The sequence below is a fragment of the Trifolium pratense genome, linkage group LG3 (assembly GCF_020283565.1).
Source record: "Trifolium pratense cultivar HEN17-A07 linkage group LG3, ARS_RC_1.1, whole genome shotgun sequence".
NCBI lineage: Eukaryota > Viridiplantae > Streptophyta > Magnoliopsida > Fabales > Fabaceae > Trifolium > Trifolium pratense.
In genome coordinates this window covers 50870516-50887491 of record NC_060061.1, presented here as the reverse complement: position 1 = coordinate 50887491, position 16976 = coordinate 50870516, and the positions used below count along the sequence as shown (strand labels likewise).

The window sequence follows — 16976 nt, the reverse complement described above, 5'->3', positions numbered from 1 at the left end:
TTTCTTTTGATCTTTGTTTTTTTTCTCCCAATACACTCAAATTATAAAATGAAAACTTTATAATTATTGTAGAAAACATATTAACATACGTAAAAAACCTTGCCTTAATTGTTTAGTGTCGTGAGATCCTTAGACACCTCAAGAAGTGAAATATTTATACTATTTTGATATAACAAATGCTATGGCCTATGGGTAGAACCTTAGACACCTAAAGAAGTGAAATGTTTATACTAACTAGTGATATTATTTATGACCTCTTTTTTAAGCAAAAATGGAAAGAAAAAAAAAAAAAAAAAAAAAGGACCCCGTACATATTTTCAAAGATTAGTATATATTATATATAAAATAATTACAATGAACAAAAAGTAGACGGATAACAAGCTGCTCCATTAAATCTTTCTGTATAGCAAAACTTGATTTTTGAAAAACTATATTCATAGATCTAGGCTACACAGCATTACTTTGCATAACCATTTGAACTTTTTTCAAAAAATCTACAACGTCTAATGCTAGAAAGCCAAAAGTGTCAAAACAACTAAACAACAAATCTCTATTAAACTATGTAATCCGCCTATAAGTCCAATCCCATGTTTACTACCACATCCATGTTTACCCCACCCCACCACACACACTAGGTTCTTCATACACATGCTTCACTTTCACCTCCCAGTGGAGAAATGGTTAATCCCCTCTGAACTAATCTCCTACCATTCACACTACCCTTTATTTTGCATAAAGGGTGTCACGCAACACATTGTTTTTATAGAGATCTTGGAGCTGGGAAGGGGTTGGTGGCTATTATCTTACGTAGAAAGTTTATAGTGATAATTAGTCATAGATGATTTGAGCCCAAGTCTTAGAGTTAGTGAATATGTTAAAATGTGATAATCTTTTCGCCTTACTAGGGTTTCATATATATCGGCCCCCTTATACTTGCCTTGGCGAGAATAACTCAAAGAGAGTAGTGGAGCTTGTTTCTGCCAGAAATGGGGGAAGCCCCCCACGTGGCCTATAATTCAGTAGCCCTTGGCGTTATCCCGCAACCAACTCCTACCCTATCCTTCAATAATAGCCATTGAGGGGGGCATCTCGGCCTAATCCGCAAAAGCAACGAACCTTTCCTTCATTAGGTGAAATGGGCCCAAATTTCCTGAATGGCGCACAATCCACGTGATAATGGCAACTCTAGCCCAAATGACGATTCTATAAATTCGCCCAGTACAATGACCAACAAAAAGAGAAGATCATCACGGTAGATATGTTGAGGATGGATAAGTAGGGTTAAGGAAAGGAAGCAGAACAAAGAAAAATAATTTTTTTAATATATAAAATCAACTGAAACGGCGAGTTGTCAAAATGAAAGACGGAAGTTTGAAACTAGGTTGGCACCATCCGATGATCCCAACTAGGTTGGAAATATGAACCAAGATGAGAGCACCAACTATCCAACTTTAATATATTCAAAAGTTAAGGGGGAAAAAAGAAAAAGAAAGAGGAAGCATATATAAGCTAGGGACAAAAACCAAATTTCTGAAACATTGCCTAAATTTTGGAAACATTGCCTAATCCTAATAATAAATAGATCACATTTATTTATGTCATAATTCATCATAATAAAAGAGAAAATATGTCCGCGTGAGTTTAGCTCAATTGGTTGGGACGTTGCATTATACATGCATGACTCGGGGTTCAAACTCTGACACTCCACTTATTCACCTTTAATAAGGTGGATTTTCTAGTCGTTAGACTACTTGACAATAAGAGGAAACATTATCCCATAAAGAATAACAACAAGAAACATTCAAGAACGTTTAGATGAGATGACACGAGTCACTTCTAGCTTAATCAAGATTCTGAATTCGATCTTTATCTTGGGCATGTAACAACATTAAAACTTTTGGAGAGAGTTTGTCACCCATTTGAATTTCACAAAACTCGAGGAATTAGTCTCTACGGCGTAGAGGATATCTGATTTACAAAAAAAATAAAAATAAATAACAACGAGAAAAATACCAAAAAATCACAAATTTATTAACACAACAATTTACATTCTTTCAAAGTATATGGGAAACTTAAAACCTCATACAAATAAAGTTAGATAAGTAATACAAATTAAAGTTAGATAAGTAATGTACTGCTATTATAGAACTATATATGACAAATACTTGATTTTAGTTCAAGCTTGCTGGTGAGACGTGAATGCTCAAAGAAAGGCTTTTAGTTTTGATTTAAATCAGTGGTTATGTAACCATATGGCTTGTTTAGGCTATGTAACTATGTGACTCCAATCTAGTACCTGACTATTTTTCTTTTAATATTAAGACACACCTTATGTTTAAAAGATTTTTAATGTATATAAACTGAATTCCTTAAAGTGATTATTACTTCCATCTTGGATTATATTATGTGTACGGAAAAACCTAAAAAGAGTTTGATCTTTGAATTTTATATAAAAAAATATACACATGGATAAATACCCTTAAAGAAGCATTACCCAAAAAAGGATTTATTCCACAACTAATTTTGGTATTCCAATTATGATTCTTGAAGGAAAACACACAAGTTAATCATGACAATAATTTTGAATATCCTAATGTCTGAATTAGCACTCATTTTTTGAATTGATTCAAGCAATACGTGTCGAACTATCCTCTTTCATTAATGTGCTTTTTATGTCACATAATACAACAATTATTATAATAATTAGTTCATGAAAAGTATGTGAAGCAATGGTGCTTATTTCTTATACGAGTGAAAGTGATGTTATGCTACTACAGAGCTTGTTCCTTTCACACAATCTTTCATTCATAGTTATCATTGCCTTTTGAAAATAATAAAGATCACATTATTTTTTCACTTGAACTATTCCTTTTTGGAAAGTTCCTAGATAGAATTGAGGAACATGTTGACAAATTGACAAATAGAGAAGGAATCCATGATATACAAGGGGATGGACCAGTATCAATTATTTATAATTTTGATATATCCTTACATTAATTTCTAATTTTTTTAAAAATCTCTTAAAGAAAAATTTCTTTAATTTTGGATTGATGAAAATCTTAAAAGTGAGAGTTGGACATAACTCAACTCTACAAAACAAGTTTGTAAGGTGACAATTGTCTCTACTTTATAAACAAATATTCAGATTACCTCGCAACCGATGTGAGACTTCTTAACACATACCCTCCTCTCCATGCGCGTCCAACACTATTTGGTTTGAGACGCGAATATAAATCGTGAATGACTTGATCAAAAATCTAATAACAGACGATCTAGCGGATCGTGAATGACATTCTGATACTATCTTAACAATTTTAACTAAGAATAGCTACCGTGCAAACCTTACATTATAATAATCCAGTAGCAAGTCGATAGAAGGGGAAGGTATTAGATAAATATCAACTAAATTCACGTTTAACACTCACCTTTGCATATCCACAAAATCAAAACAATGAGATAACTTGTTGATAAAGATGAAGAACAAACATAAATGTTCAAAAATAATTTATTATAAATCCGTCTCTAAAAGTCACAAATCCATACGTAGCTAAAAGTCAGAAGGACTCCGAGTGACACTCGCCTCTGGTGTCAACATTAAAGGGGGTCTTGTGATATCTTTAAAGTTGTTCAATGTCCAATGTATCGATCCAAATCTAGTAAGGCTCCCCTCTCACGGTTCAACAGTGGTATTAGAGTTTGGTTGGAGGGGCAATAAGTGAGTGGTGATGGATTATGAACGCGTAGAGACTCAAACTTGAGGGGAGATGTTGAGATTTATCAAGTATAAGTAAAAAGTCTCACATTGGTTGAAAGAGTTGAGATTGAACACTTTATAAATGAGAGAACCTATAAACCTAATATGTTAAGATTTTAGGTGCAAATATGTAATGTCAAAGTCACTTGCAAAATTGTTCAATATACAATGTGTTGATCCAAGTCTAGGGAAACTTCCCGCCTCACGGTCCAATATTGATCGCCTGAAATTTAATTCAACTTTTACTTAACTAGAACTTTGACCCAAGCGGTGCATGGGTCTAATTAACTGTAATATGTAACAATAAAAAATAAAATACAAAAATTCTAAGAGCATTTTCAATCAGAGTAGTATAGGAAATTTCATGGACTAATTATTCTATATTTGTTTATGTGCTTATTTTATATTTTATATATTTTTTAAATAATTTTGGAACTCCATCGTTTTGTTTACTTATTAAAAAAAATTGATGATAACTAAAGGTTAAAAAATTGATGATAATTAAAGGTTAAAAAAAAATTAAAGACACAATCAAGAACATAAACTTAAGTATACATCCATAAATAAATAAAAATTGTGATTAATTCCACCGTTCAAATTTATTGAAAACAGGGTTAACATATTAGGATTCCTAAATTCTTTCAAAATTGAAGCACATGTTTTAACGGTTGAAAGGTTTTATTGTAAGTAAGGGATGCAGGTTTGATTCCCATCGTAGACAAATCTGTATTTTTTTGAATATAAAACTGCAATAAAAAGAAAGAGAAAATGAGAGGGGGAAAAATTTGGTTTAGGGTTAGCTTATGTTAGCAAGCTTATAATATAAGAGATAAGAGATTATCGGTTTTTAATTGTTTAAATTATGCAATGAAAATTAATGGTGCTTAATTGTCGTATGAAATATTTCCTATGAAAGTTGATGGAGCTTAACACTTTGTGGACATAATTTAAATCACAATTGGTCTGCTAGTGCATATTGTATCAATTGATCATCGGTTAATATTAAATCTGCAATGTTAAAATCAAAATAATGAATGTGATTAGTGACATGACTATGGTTGTGTTTGGTTGTATTGCAAAAAAAATTGATTTAGCAGAATTGAGTTTGATAATAACTTTCCAAATTACACGTGATAATAACTTTCCAAATCTCACATGATAATTATTCTCTAAATTTATGATCCGGTAGAAAAAAAATCATGGATCGGGAAAGAAATAAAAATATTTTGTGATGAATAATATAGTCAACAATAATTTTGATATGATATACTTTTTAAAATTGATGGTGCTTATCAATTATTGCACATAATTTTAATCACAATTGGTATACTTGCCATAGTGGTTGGAAATATTGCTTTGCATTAAATGGTTGCGGGTTCGAATCCTAGTCAAGACAAAATTGTAATATTTTTTAATAAAAATTGCAAGATAAAATGGAGGGAAAACAGAAAAAACAAATTAGGGTTTAAGGTTTGCTTGTGTATACAAGCTTATAATATAAAAGATTCCAATAGTGATTGCCTAAAATTTAATTAAACTTTTACTTAATAAATTTAACTAAACTTTCCCTAAAATTAATTTTCAAATTTTTCATAGGCAAGGTCTCACGTGGAATCTTTCTTAATTCAGTATAAAATCAATTAAATGGAAGACAAAAAAATCAAATGCACAATCAATTGTGATATTGAAAGACTTGTGCCCCAAAATCAGAAACCGCGTTTTATTGCAAATTGGTTAAATCAGCCGCAAAATAAAAACAAAGGAATTAGGTGGAGATGATAAGGAATGATGTCAAAATCAACCTCTTAGTTAGGGCTGTGCATATAAAAATAACCCGACCGAAACCCGAACAACCCGCCAAAAAATGAAGGAGACGGGTCGGATTCATGCGGTTTGCGGGTCAAAGATTTGTTTTTATCAATCTCACATGAGTATCATTGGGCGGGTGCGGGTGTGGAGTATTCAATCCATCGATACTCATACCCGACCGAAAAGGTAACACTGTAAGTACTAGTAGTAATTCATAGCCATACTTCAATGATATGTCTTGTTTTCTCTTCTCCAATCACAGCTTTTAACCTGCACCATAGTCACATGCCTACATATTTTTTGTCTTGAAAAGAAAAGAAAAGCTACATCTACATGAACTTGAAACTAACAAAAACACTCAATGCACTATTTTCAATAATAAGACACGTACAACTTCACACATCACACATCTAATTTCAAACATTAAATATCAGTAATTAATTATTCTCACCTACTACCAAATACTAGTACTCCTCCTCCTTCTTTTTGTTATGTTTTAATTTTAATTTAAAGAACCAAAAAACATCTCCTACCTTCTTCAAATGTCCAAAATCTTTCTCCCTCTGCTATTCCGGTGAAACCTCCTCTGAGATGTGCCTCCCTCTGCTATTTGTACTTGTTTCTATATTTTTAGTTGGTAAGTACTAGTAGCCACGCAGAGACACAACAATGGTTGCTATATTCTTTTCTAGAGTCAGACAGAGACACATTAAGCCCTCTCTTCTTCTTCTTCTTCTACTGAAGGCAAAGACAACAATGTTTGCACTTGCAGTGTTTGTTCTTGTGATAAAAACAAGGTTACACTATATCGTTTCCCCTCTTCTTCTTCTGTAAGGGCAAAAGTTGTTTGCAATGTTGTGATAAAAACACTATAATTATTTCTTTCTGCTTTCTTCTTTCTTTGTCAAACCATAGTAATTCTTTCTTCTCTGAAGTCATGACTCAATATAAAACAACCACAGATCCAGATCTGATTTGCAAAAGTCGTCAGAAATTTCTATTTTGTTTTGTTTCTTACCCGTGTAAAACCATCTGATTAACCCGGTACCCGATCCAACCGCCAACCGCCGAAACCAATCAAGGAAATGGTCGGAAATGGGTGATGATTTGTGCTTCTCGGTTATGGTCGGATTTGGATTTTTCGGCCCGAAACCGCCCAAATCCGACCGATGCACACCCCTACTCTTAGTTATATGCAATACCTTAGAAGTGACTTCAAAAATTTGAAAAGTGGCCCTAACTGTTTGTGAAGTATCTTAGTTATTAGTCCCAAACTATGGGAGTTAGAAAAGCACTATAGTCAATTGATAATTTGAGATACTTTCAAAGTTTTAAATGATGGTTCCAATGGTTGTTGTTGAAGATTTTAACACTATAGCTAGAATTTTTATTATATGGCTCAACTTTTCCCACTGAGTATATCCAAAAATTTCGTCTTTTCTAATTTTTTTTAATTATTTTTAGTAATTTAAAGTTTGACAATATAATATTTGGAATTAAATTTGAGCTTTTGCAAACATGATTCACTCTTTTAAAAAATTATTAACCAATTCAAATTAATTAGTTTGATTTAATTTTGAATACATTGAACTTGACTTGTTCGGTTTCTTAATCTAAAGAGTTTAATTGCTGTGCACCGTCGGTGTAATTTTTTTTTACACATACATCCAATGACGCGTTGCCACATCATTTAATGAATGTGACACATCATGTGTTTTTAATGACCATACATGATGTGTCTGTATATTATTGGACGCATGTGCAAAATATCTTTACACCGACGGTGCATATAAATTAAATTCTAATCTAAATACTTATTTTAGATTTTTTGAATAAAATATGTATTTGGATCATAAAATGATCCATATATACTTTATTCAATAAATTTAAAAAGTTATTTTTTACTAATATTCAAAATTGGAGGGAATAACCATGCAATTTTTGGGTGCATGAGTAAAGTTGAAATGTTGAATCCTATATTTATTTTATTCTTTGAGAGACCGTTATTAACCTAGGTCATAGTGCATTTGGTTATGTGGACTGGTCCATTAGAAGTTTCTTATGCTAAATTCTTCATTTTCAAGGAGGTTAAGGTTTTATATGTGGGTGATTTTGAAAAATTTGAAATTTGTTTGGACTAGTTTAATTAGGTCATTTTCCTATAGGTTAACTGAATGAAATTGCAAGACAATCATTGCTCCCACTTTGGAAGTCTATTCCCACAAACTTTCTTTGATTTCAAGTTGATGTACTTCACTTTAAAGTATAGATTCCTTTCACTTCAGAAATTACTGGGGCGGTGTCCTTATTTCTCAAATTCTCACAAACACTAGTGCTTTGAATTGTAGAAAATGGTGAGCCTAGAAAAAGAAAGAAGTGTGGAAATTGACAACCCTAGACCTATGCACCGACCACCCAAAAGGGTCCTTTAGCAAGATATACTTAATTATTTTTTTTTATTAATTTGCTTGCATTTTATCTTATTTTTACAATTTACTTTAATACAAAGTAGGGCTGCAAACATGTTAGTCTGACGCATTTTGTCACGCAAGTTACTCGGTAAAAAATATGTGTGATAGGTTAAACTTGAATGATCGAGTTAAAACTCTCATCCTACCTATGGATTGTCTTTCATTTATATCTCAAAAATATAATAACACATACGATATAATCAACTGTTAGTTGTAATTTTCAGATAAAAAGTAAGTATTTATAATTTGTCATATCCATATATAGAGTTTCGTGCGTTATTGATGCCTTTCAACAATTTTTATTTATTTTTTTAACAAGGCCTTTCAACAATTATTATGGTTTTAAGTATGGAAATTGATTGGCTTGTATACCAAAGCATTTAAAAATGAAGAATAACTAACTACAGATAATATGAGGGGAATTATATTTCGTTAACAATTCTTCTAAAGTTTTCTCGTGATCGATTATATACTTTTAGTGTTTCAATTATATCTTCATTCATGTGTACCTAATCATACATTTATGTATCAAACAAACGACATGAGATCTATCATATCAATTAATCAATGATGTCTCGTTCAGTTAAATGTTGATACAATAACATTAAAATCCAACAATGGAATATGATTGTAAACCTAATCATATGTCTAGCAACTAACATCTATAAATGAAACTGTTCCGGATCCTTTTTATATAAAAAATCTATGTTTAACACATTTTCAAATAATTTTCTTTCATTCATAATTCATTTTAGTTTATTATCTTATAAAGATTAGTCTGATGACATATCGTAAAATATTTAAATAATGGGTGACCCGTTTGTAGAAATTAAATAGCAGGTGATCTAAAAGATTTTAAAGAAACTATAATATCATCTTAGAATTTAGGTTAGACTTTACTCAATTTTATAAAATCGATTTGTAAGGTGGAAAAAAAATCACGAAAAATTGCCTCCAGTTATAAACAGATTTTCAGGTCATTTGTCGATGCTTAACAAATTTTTCATTATTTGATGTTATACTCCTAGGGAAGATGTTATACTTAGAATTCCATAACTTGTTTTACTTGTCACTGCCACAAAGCGATGGAACAAATTGATTGTCATTTTTCTTTCTTTTCATTTGCATCCTGAAGAAAATGTGAACAAGAAATGCATGGTCATTATTAGATAGGTCACTGATAAACAACCCTATTGAAATACCTTCAAGTATTTCTTAAAGTGTTTCTCATAAGATATAGATAAACATATGTTGTCAAATACCTTCAAATGGCTCTCTCCCAACTCCACTTTGTACAAAGCTATTGAAAGGTGCTAAGTGATATACAGAACAATGCAAAGCAACAAAAATAATATGTCAACAAGTATTTCTCATAAGATTTAAGAGCATCTTCATCTCTCTTTAAGTGATATCAACCAGCTATTCTTTCTGATCATTCTCAATGTGTTAAAAAACCATTGATGTAAAAAATGATTGATAACATTAGCCACTAAACTAATATGACTAGTCAATTCTTGATGTGTGCTTCTGAACAATTTGTGCACTTTAGGTGCACACTTCCAAAATAGGGTGGGGGGGGGGGGGGGGGGGGGGGGGGGGGGGGTTAGAATTAGTAATTTGGGGGCAACAAGCCAGCAACCCAAGAATATTAGGGCTGGGGGAAGGGGGGATTATGAGTAGTCATTGGGGGCAGTAAGTCAGCAACCCAAGAGTATCAGGGCAGGATTGCAGTGCTAAGATAAGGAAGGTGGGTAGACTTTGTTTAGAATGTAAAACATCAACACCATCATACAAAATTGGACTACTCCCCACAAGAATGTATCACCAATTTGGTTGACTTGGTTGAGCAGATCTCTTTCATCATAAGGTACTCGTGAACCAATAGGACACTTTGAGTTTGGTTGATGCTACTTTGCAGATTGTGATAAATAAACTCAATGTTTAGTAACATAGAGCATGTTTGGAATCCCGATGACACCATTTTTTTTTTTTTGGATAAGAGGCCCTAACCCCAACAAAAGAAAAAGACTACTGCTTAACAAGTCGGCGAGTAGAAAGACCAGCTAAATCATCTAAAAACAAATACTAATCTGAGTTGAACGTTGCTCATATAACATCAAAGTGAGAGCGTCCGCACAAGCATTAGCTTCTTTATATGCATGACGAATCTAGAATTCCCAATTTAAATCCAACAGCCGTTTAACATTTTGAACCAAACTCAAACCAGTAGCCATTCCGCCTTTCGAAGAGGAAGTAGTAGTCACAGCCCAAAAATCAACATAAAGCTCCACCTTATCGAAGCCACAAGCTCTAGCCAATTTCAAGCCTTCAAACACTCCCCAAAGCTCAGCTCCACATGCATTTCACGTCCGTAAGCCCTTCACGAAACCGCAGATTCACGTCCCCTTATCACCCCACAACACAATACCACACCTTGCAATAGCTCCCCCTTTTGACGCACCTTGCAATAGTTAGAATAACATATATATTCCCGTCAAAACAGATACAAGTTTATAGATTCAGCATACAATGTAGATGGACGATGATGAAGATCCATATGCATAAAACTCAATAACTAGTGTTACAATGGTAAAGACACGCATTTAACACAAGCAAAACAATTTAAAGTTTATTGCAGTACACTAAAAAATTTCATTTTTCGGCATTCATCTTGTTCAAAATTTTGTTTTTCTAGAAACAGTTTTTTAACTTTTCTTAAATATAACCAGTTTATATGCACTCCTAGGAACAAGAAGGTTAACCTTCTTCAGGATTGGCAATAAAAGTGTTAAAAAAAATTGAAAAAAGAAAAAAGATTTTTGTAGAAACAAAAGTCTTAAAAAATTTACTTGTCAAAGGCTACGTGTGGTGTGGTATACAATTAAAATATGAGGAAAAAAAAACATAAATAAGAAATTTTAGAGTAAATGTCGACATAAAGACTTCAATGCTACTTAAAATAGAAAAAGTTGTGTTCTGTACAAAACTCAAATTATGACTTTTAATGCAAAGAATGCTTTTAATGCAATATGACATTCAAATACAGTTAAATTTTCCAAAATAGTTCCTGTTGAAAATCCATCATTTGAAAGAATTTCATCCAAATTCATGAATAATCAATATAACACCTAAAGCATTTACAATATAACAATTTTATATCTTCTTTTTTATCTGACTACTATAAATAAAAAATCAGAAACTATATCCTCTGGAGTCTGGAGAAGAGTATAGAGCTACCAAATTGAAAGGTAAAGAAAGACTTTCCCAAAATATCGATGTAGTCAAGAAGAATCTGTTTACCTGCTATAGTTCACAAGACTTTCCAGGTTGGAATCACCGTGGAAATAGACGAATAGAACTTTGTAGTCAGCTATTAAAATTGGCCGAGCTAGCATCCAATCAACTTAGTATCTGTTAATCAAACATGTGTAAGGAGTGTCAGTTATATAAATATCATTCATGGAGAACTACAAGGAGAGCTACAAGTTCTGTCTTCTCCAGGACTACATCACCACGAGAAAACTGTTCTGCAGCAGGGAAAGATAGCAAGAAAATTGACAGAAGGAAAAGATAGACAGACTCGTTGTGCACAGAGAGGTGCATAGTGCATCCACTCACATGCCAAGGAATGCTTAGTAGACAAGCCATTTTTCTATGAAGTAGAATAGGACCAAAACATAAAAATTGCACCAAAGAAAAGGTTGCTAAAACTGCAAAGTACCTAAGTTATCTTTGGCAGTAATCATCATGTTTTCCAAATTTTTAGCAGCCTCAGTCATGCCTTGGGCATTGTAAGCCTGGATCATGCAAGCAAAGGTGAAGCTATCAGGCTCACATTTTCTTGCTCTCATTGCCAAGAATAACTCGCCCATCTTTTTTAAGTTGCCAGCCTGACCATAGGCACTAATTATGCAATTAAAGAAGGGAGTATCCAAAATGACATCAGAATTTTCTACATGCCTCAAGATTGAGTCAATTTTGTCAATAAGCCCAACTTTGCTATAGGCATCGACAAGCGAGCAAAACGTTACAGAATTAGGTTTCATTCCTACATGCTTCATTTTCTTAAAGTGTTGATCCATCTCCTTAATTTGTCCGGCTTTGCCATAAGCCTCAATAACAGTATTATATGTTACAATCGTCGGAGTGAAAAACCGCTGTTCCATGAAATCCACCACAGTCTTCATTTTATCGTACATTCCTGCTTTGCCATACGACTTTATTATCATGTTGAATGTCTTTATGTCTGGCTTTATGCCCATTAGCTGAAATTCATCATACCACTGCTCCATCTTATCAATTTTCCCACCATTTCCATATGATCCTATCAAAGAATTCAGCGTGAAAACATCTGGTTGGCAGTTTTCATTTTCAATCATATCTGTCAACGAATTCTCCATCTGCTCAAACCTGCCAGCCTTGCCATACCCGTCGATTATGGAATTATATGTCACACTGTTACATCCAATGCCCAAATATGACATATCCACAAGAATGCGTTCAATTAAATCAAATCGACGAAACTTTGCACAGCAACTTATAAGAACAGAATATGTATATACATCTGGTTTGCAATCAACAACTGATTTCATATCTTCAACAGTAGAAAATGCATGACGAAAAAGACCACTTTGACCGTAAGCACTTACAAGAGCAGTTAAAACCTTGACATTAGGTTTAAGCCCTTCAAACAACATGGTCTCATATAGCTGACTAGCCTCTTTAGGCTGCTTGCACTTGCTAAGCATCATCAACAGCTTCATATAAGTTTCGCATCTCGGTTCATACCAATATTGATTTCGAAGAAGTTCAAAAATCTGCAAAAGGAAATTGATCATGTTACACAGGCAAAACTGAAGGTTAATAGCTTTAATCAATTCCAGTCATGTTTCTTGGCCTAAAACAAAATCCAGTCATGTCTAACATCACAAACTACTGTAATATGTCCCAAAGTGTCACTAGTTTTGCAAAATATACTCATGTTTAAATGAACGCGTGCAAGTAGCCGTAGGTGATTGATTGAATCAAAGATGAGAGTAGTATCGGGAACTCAGCAGACTAGAAAAACCAACGGCATTCAAGATTTTCCTAACACATTCAAACTATATATCCAAATTTAAACTTTCCAGGGTCATCAGAAAAACGTAAAGTAGAATAGAAAAAACCAAAGCATCATGACGCAGCTCATTTTCGAGTCGCTCTCCAATTTCCAGAATAGAATTCACACTAGAAATACTATTTCACTTTATCTAGAAAACAATGAAGCACTCAAGACAACCCAAAACCTCAATAGCTGCATGAATCATTGTATTCCACTCAATCAAAAAGTTAAAGAGAAAATGATACATTCATTCCAGCAAATTACGGTTACAAAGTAAAATTACGCGACATTTTTTTTTCGTTCAAGTAGTTTGGTGGCTAGAATTTACATTTAAGTGAATAGATGGAGTGTCCGGAGTTCAAATCTTGACTCTTGCATATATAATGTGATATCCTTTCAACTGAGTTAAACTCACGCGACACAATATTGTAAATTTTCGTTACACATCGGCGGTGTATCTCCATTAAACTCAAAATTAATTGTCAAAATATGTAATCAATGAATAAATACACATAGCACAAAGCCCAACCATCCCATCAAAAATCAACTAAACCAAGCAAAAGAAAAACATTCAATAGACTAAAGGGTCACATAAAAAACAAAAATTTCACAAAAAATACATAAGTTTAAACTGAACCAACCAACCAACCATGAGGGCATTCTGCCACTGACACCCTTTGATGGCATCATCTAATGCTTCAAGAACAGCCTTAGGCCAAAGCTGTTTATGCTTCCACGACTTGGCTTTATTCTCTACACCTCTGATAGCAGCTTCAGTTCGGAGAATGCGTGATAAATCCTTCTTCGGATCCTTCTGAAGCCCTTCTTTATGAGAAGGCTTCGAAGAGCGCTTTAAGGAATGGATGCGAAAAGAAAAATTTGCATGGTTTTGTTTTGGGAATTTTGTCGAACAGGTTATGGGTAGTATTGAGGAAATGGATGAAGACCATGACGGACACGGATGAGGCGGAGGGTGGTGAAGCTTCATTATTAGAACAACCGGTTGGATAATTCGATTTTGGCTTTTTTTATTTATTATTATTGAATCGAATGTTTTTTGCGGTTGAAATAAAAATATCGAACTAATCCCCGCGAGCTTAGCTCAGTTGGTAGGATATTACTATTTATATCTAGGGGATGAAGTTCGAACTCTGGGCATTGATGGAATTTATAGCCACTAGGCTACCCGACAAATTTTTTTTTGAAGTAATGAGTGAAAAATCATTGAACTTAATGGCAGATTTTATGTGTTTCTATTTTTTTAAGTACTCGAGTAGTAGTTAGAAATTCTACCTTAAAGATAAAGATGAATAAGTGGAATGTTCGAAGTTCGAACTCTGAATCATGTACATATGATGTCCCTACCAACTGAACTAAACTCACGTAGATATATTTTATGTATTTCTACCTACAAAAAATAAATTTTTTTATGTATAAAGTTGTGGTTCGAATTTCATACACACATATATTAGCAACTAGACGGTTGATACAAAAAATTATTTGTAAAAAAAATAATATTATAATATTTTTTTTGACAGATAATATTATAAAATTATAAAAATTCATGAGTATTTTTAAAATATTTAATTATTTTATATTAAAAAATACATTAAATATTTGTACTGCCATTTATTGTGAGTTTTTTTTTTCACTACCAGTTGAATTTGGTTCGAGGGTCAGTTCTGACATCAAGTGGTTTCAGCCCCCTTCCAATCGTAGTTGCGGGGGATCGAACCGCAGTCCTCCTACCAAGTTTAATATCAATCACCACTGAGACAACTAACAATTGGTATTGTGAGTTTTATGTGCTTATGTGGAAACAATTTTTCATGTAGTATCTAAAAATCCATTAAATATTTGCACAAATACTTGTTGCAGGTTTCATGTACTTATGTTTGTAGAAACATAAATATTTTTAATATTATTAAAATTTGAATATTCATAAATATTTTTAAAATATCAAAAATAATTATGAATTTAAACATTTGCTTTGAAGCTAAAACAAAAGAGAATGGTGTTTTTTTTTTGTTTTTGACATGAACTGTGGATTTGTGAGAGTTAAAGGGAGGGAAGGCTGGACAGCCTGGACTCTTCTCCATTTTGCAAGTCATATGTATGATGTCAAACTTTTTGCTATGTTCCTCTTTGCTTGTCCAGAATTCATTGAAAACTTGTATTTCAATGTAACAATTATGCTGCCGCTACAAACTATCCCGAAGAACTTCAAATGTTTGCATGTATCACTACCATGCATCTAGTCCAAAAAGGATCGTCCTGATGACACATATTAGCAACAAATTCGTCAAAATATTGCTCCATTCAGTCATAATAGATTCAGACACATCACATATACTGAAATAATCTGATATCTCATATGTTGGGGGTTCAAACATAGGTATCCAAAAAATCAACGACGACATACCTTGATGTTTGATGGTATAAGTTAATGAAATTAATGACTTAATTGATACCGGATTGACTAAAACAACAAATATAAAAAAATATAATTGTATTAAACCGACTTCATTGTTATTGCACCATATATATCCACACATCAAACAATAGAAAATTGTAGCAATAGCAAAAAAACCCCATATATACTTTAATCGCACAAGCCCCATCATAATCGCCGGAAAATTGTTAACAACCCAGATCAATTGCATAAAAGCAAATATAACCGAATAAAATTTTCTCAATGATCAAACATAGTTATGATTCACATATAAAAATTAGGGTTCTAAATCCTATATTAGGTCTTTTTGAACAAATTGGAACAAGGCCAGAAAGGTTTAGAAATCGTTAACATGGAATCTTTTAAGCTGAAACGGTAAACCTTGAATATATCAAGGAAGTCGGAAAAGTAGATGCAATTCCCTTCAATTCCATGGTAATCTTGAGCTGACAATGAGAAATTAGAGTGTCTACCCAAAACAAATGCAACATTCCCCAAGTTTTTCACAACTTCCCAATGACCCCATTCTTCATTGACCGTGTATACTTTAATATCAGCTTCCAATTTCCAAGAGCTATGGTTTGTATTCATAAGCATCACAACCACGTAGAGTCTTCCACGAAACTCCACCATTTTCTTCTTTTTGCCTTTATACGACGAGCACAATGGTTGTGTAAACTGTACCAACTCCGTGGACAAATGATTCATCCAAAAAATTGTTCCTAGACAATCTATAACATAAAGTTGCCCCTTATGGATGATTATATCATGAAAACCTTCATAATCACTCCATTTTATGTTGGTCCATTTCTTATCTCCAATCTTGCGAACCCACAAATTATTATAATCATCCTTAGATAGAGCGCCCACCATACGACCCTCCACAGGCAAAGTACTAGGGAACAATACCTGTTTAAGAAAACTATTGGTATTGCAATTGAAGGCTTCAAGCAACTTCACAACCTTAAAGTTCATGAAATTTACCACCCTTTGCAAAGTGTCCTCCGATGCTTGAGGGTTGTCTGAGACAGGGGTGCAGGTGAAAGGATTTAAGAGACGAAGTGGCACGGATTCTGACTTTCCGAGCATTATAAGCCACCCTTTTGAAGGTGCATCGTCATCATTTAATAATGGCTGGAGACGGTACATGGTGGTTTGGAGGAGGAAATATTTTCGACGCCTCCTAAGAGGAATGCGAACTTGCGGAGCAAATGGTGTGTGTTGCGGGAGAGGGTGAGCGGAGCGCCATGTCTTACAAATACTGCGAAACCGGAAAACTTCTTCAAATGAAGTGTTGTCTATAATGAGATGTTTGGCTATCATTGTCCACAACTCGGTGGGAAGATCTAACCATTCCACTGTCTGTCTCTTTTCCATGGAAGTCTTTTC

At 33.5% G+C, this 16976-nt stretch overlaps 2 protein-coding genes across 3 annotated transcripts; both read right to left on the bottom strand.

Moving 5' to 3' along the window:
* Positions 1–9175: 9175 nt before the first annotated feature.
* LOC123913538 (pentatricopeptide repeat-containing protein At3g53170) lies at positions 9176–14173 on the bottom strand. Of its 2 annotated transcripts, none has more exons than XM_045964312.1 (4): positions 13785–14173; positions 11756–12851; positions 11335–11445; positions 9176–10495 (listed from the first exon to the last, which is right to left on the bottom strand). In XM_045964312.1, the coding sequence occupies exons 1-3, from the start codon at positions 14121–14123 to the stop codon at positions 11423–11425; spliced, it is 1458 nt and encodes a 485-aa protein (XP_045820268.1). In that variant the 5' UTR covers positions 14124–14173; the 3' UTR covers positions 9176–10495; positions 11335–11422. The 2 variants fall into 2 exon arrangements, with proteins under 2 accessions (XP_045820268.1, XP_045820270.1); XM_045964314.1 differs by having other exon boundaries at positions 10086–10483.
* Positions 14174–15884: 1711 nt separating this feature from the next.
* On the bottom strand, positions 15885–16964 carry LOC123915329 (F-box protein At2g26160-like). The gene has a single exon (XM_045966461.1). The coding sequence runs from the start codon at positions 16962–16964 to the stop codon at positions 15885–15887; it is 1080 nt and encodes a 359-aa protein (XP_045822417.1).
* Positions 16965–16976: the final 12 nt, after the last annotated feature.

Bases quoted from the DNA above. Each gene is read 5' to 3' on its own strand.
- LOC123913538 (XM_045964312.1), bottom strand. From the start codon at position 14,123: ATGAAGCTTCACCACCCTCCGCCTCATCCGTGTCCGTCATGGTCTTCA. The intron at 12,852-13,784 runs GTTGGTTGGTTG...TTCCTTTTGCAG, and splicing joins AGTGGCAGAATGCCCTCATG to ATTTTTGAACTTCTTCGAAA. The intron at 11,446-11,755 runs GTACTTTGCAGT...TTTGATTAACAG, and splicing joins TACTGCCAAAGATAACTTAG to ATACTAAGTTGATTGGATGC.
- LOC123915329 (XM_045966461.1), bottom strand. From the start codon at position 16,964: ATGGAAAAGAGACAGACAGTGGAATGGTTAGATCTTCCCACCGAGTTG.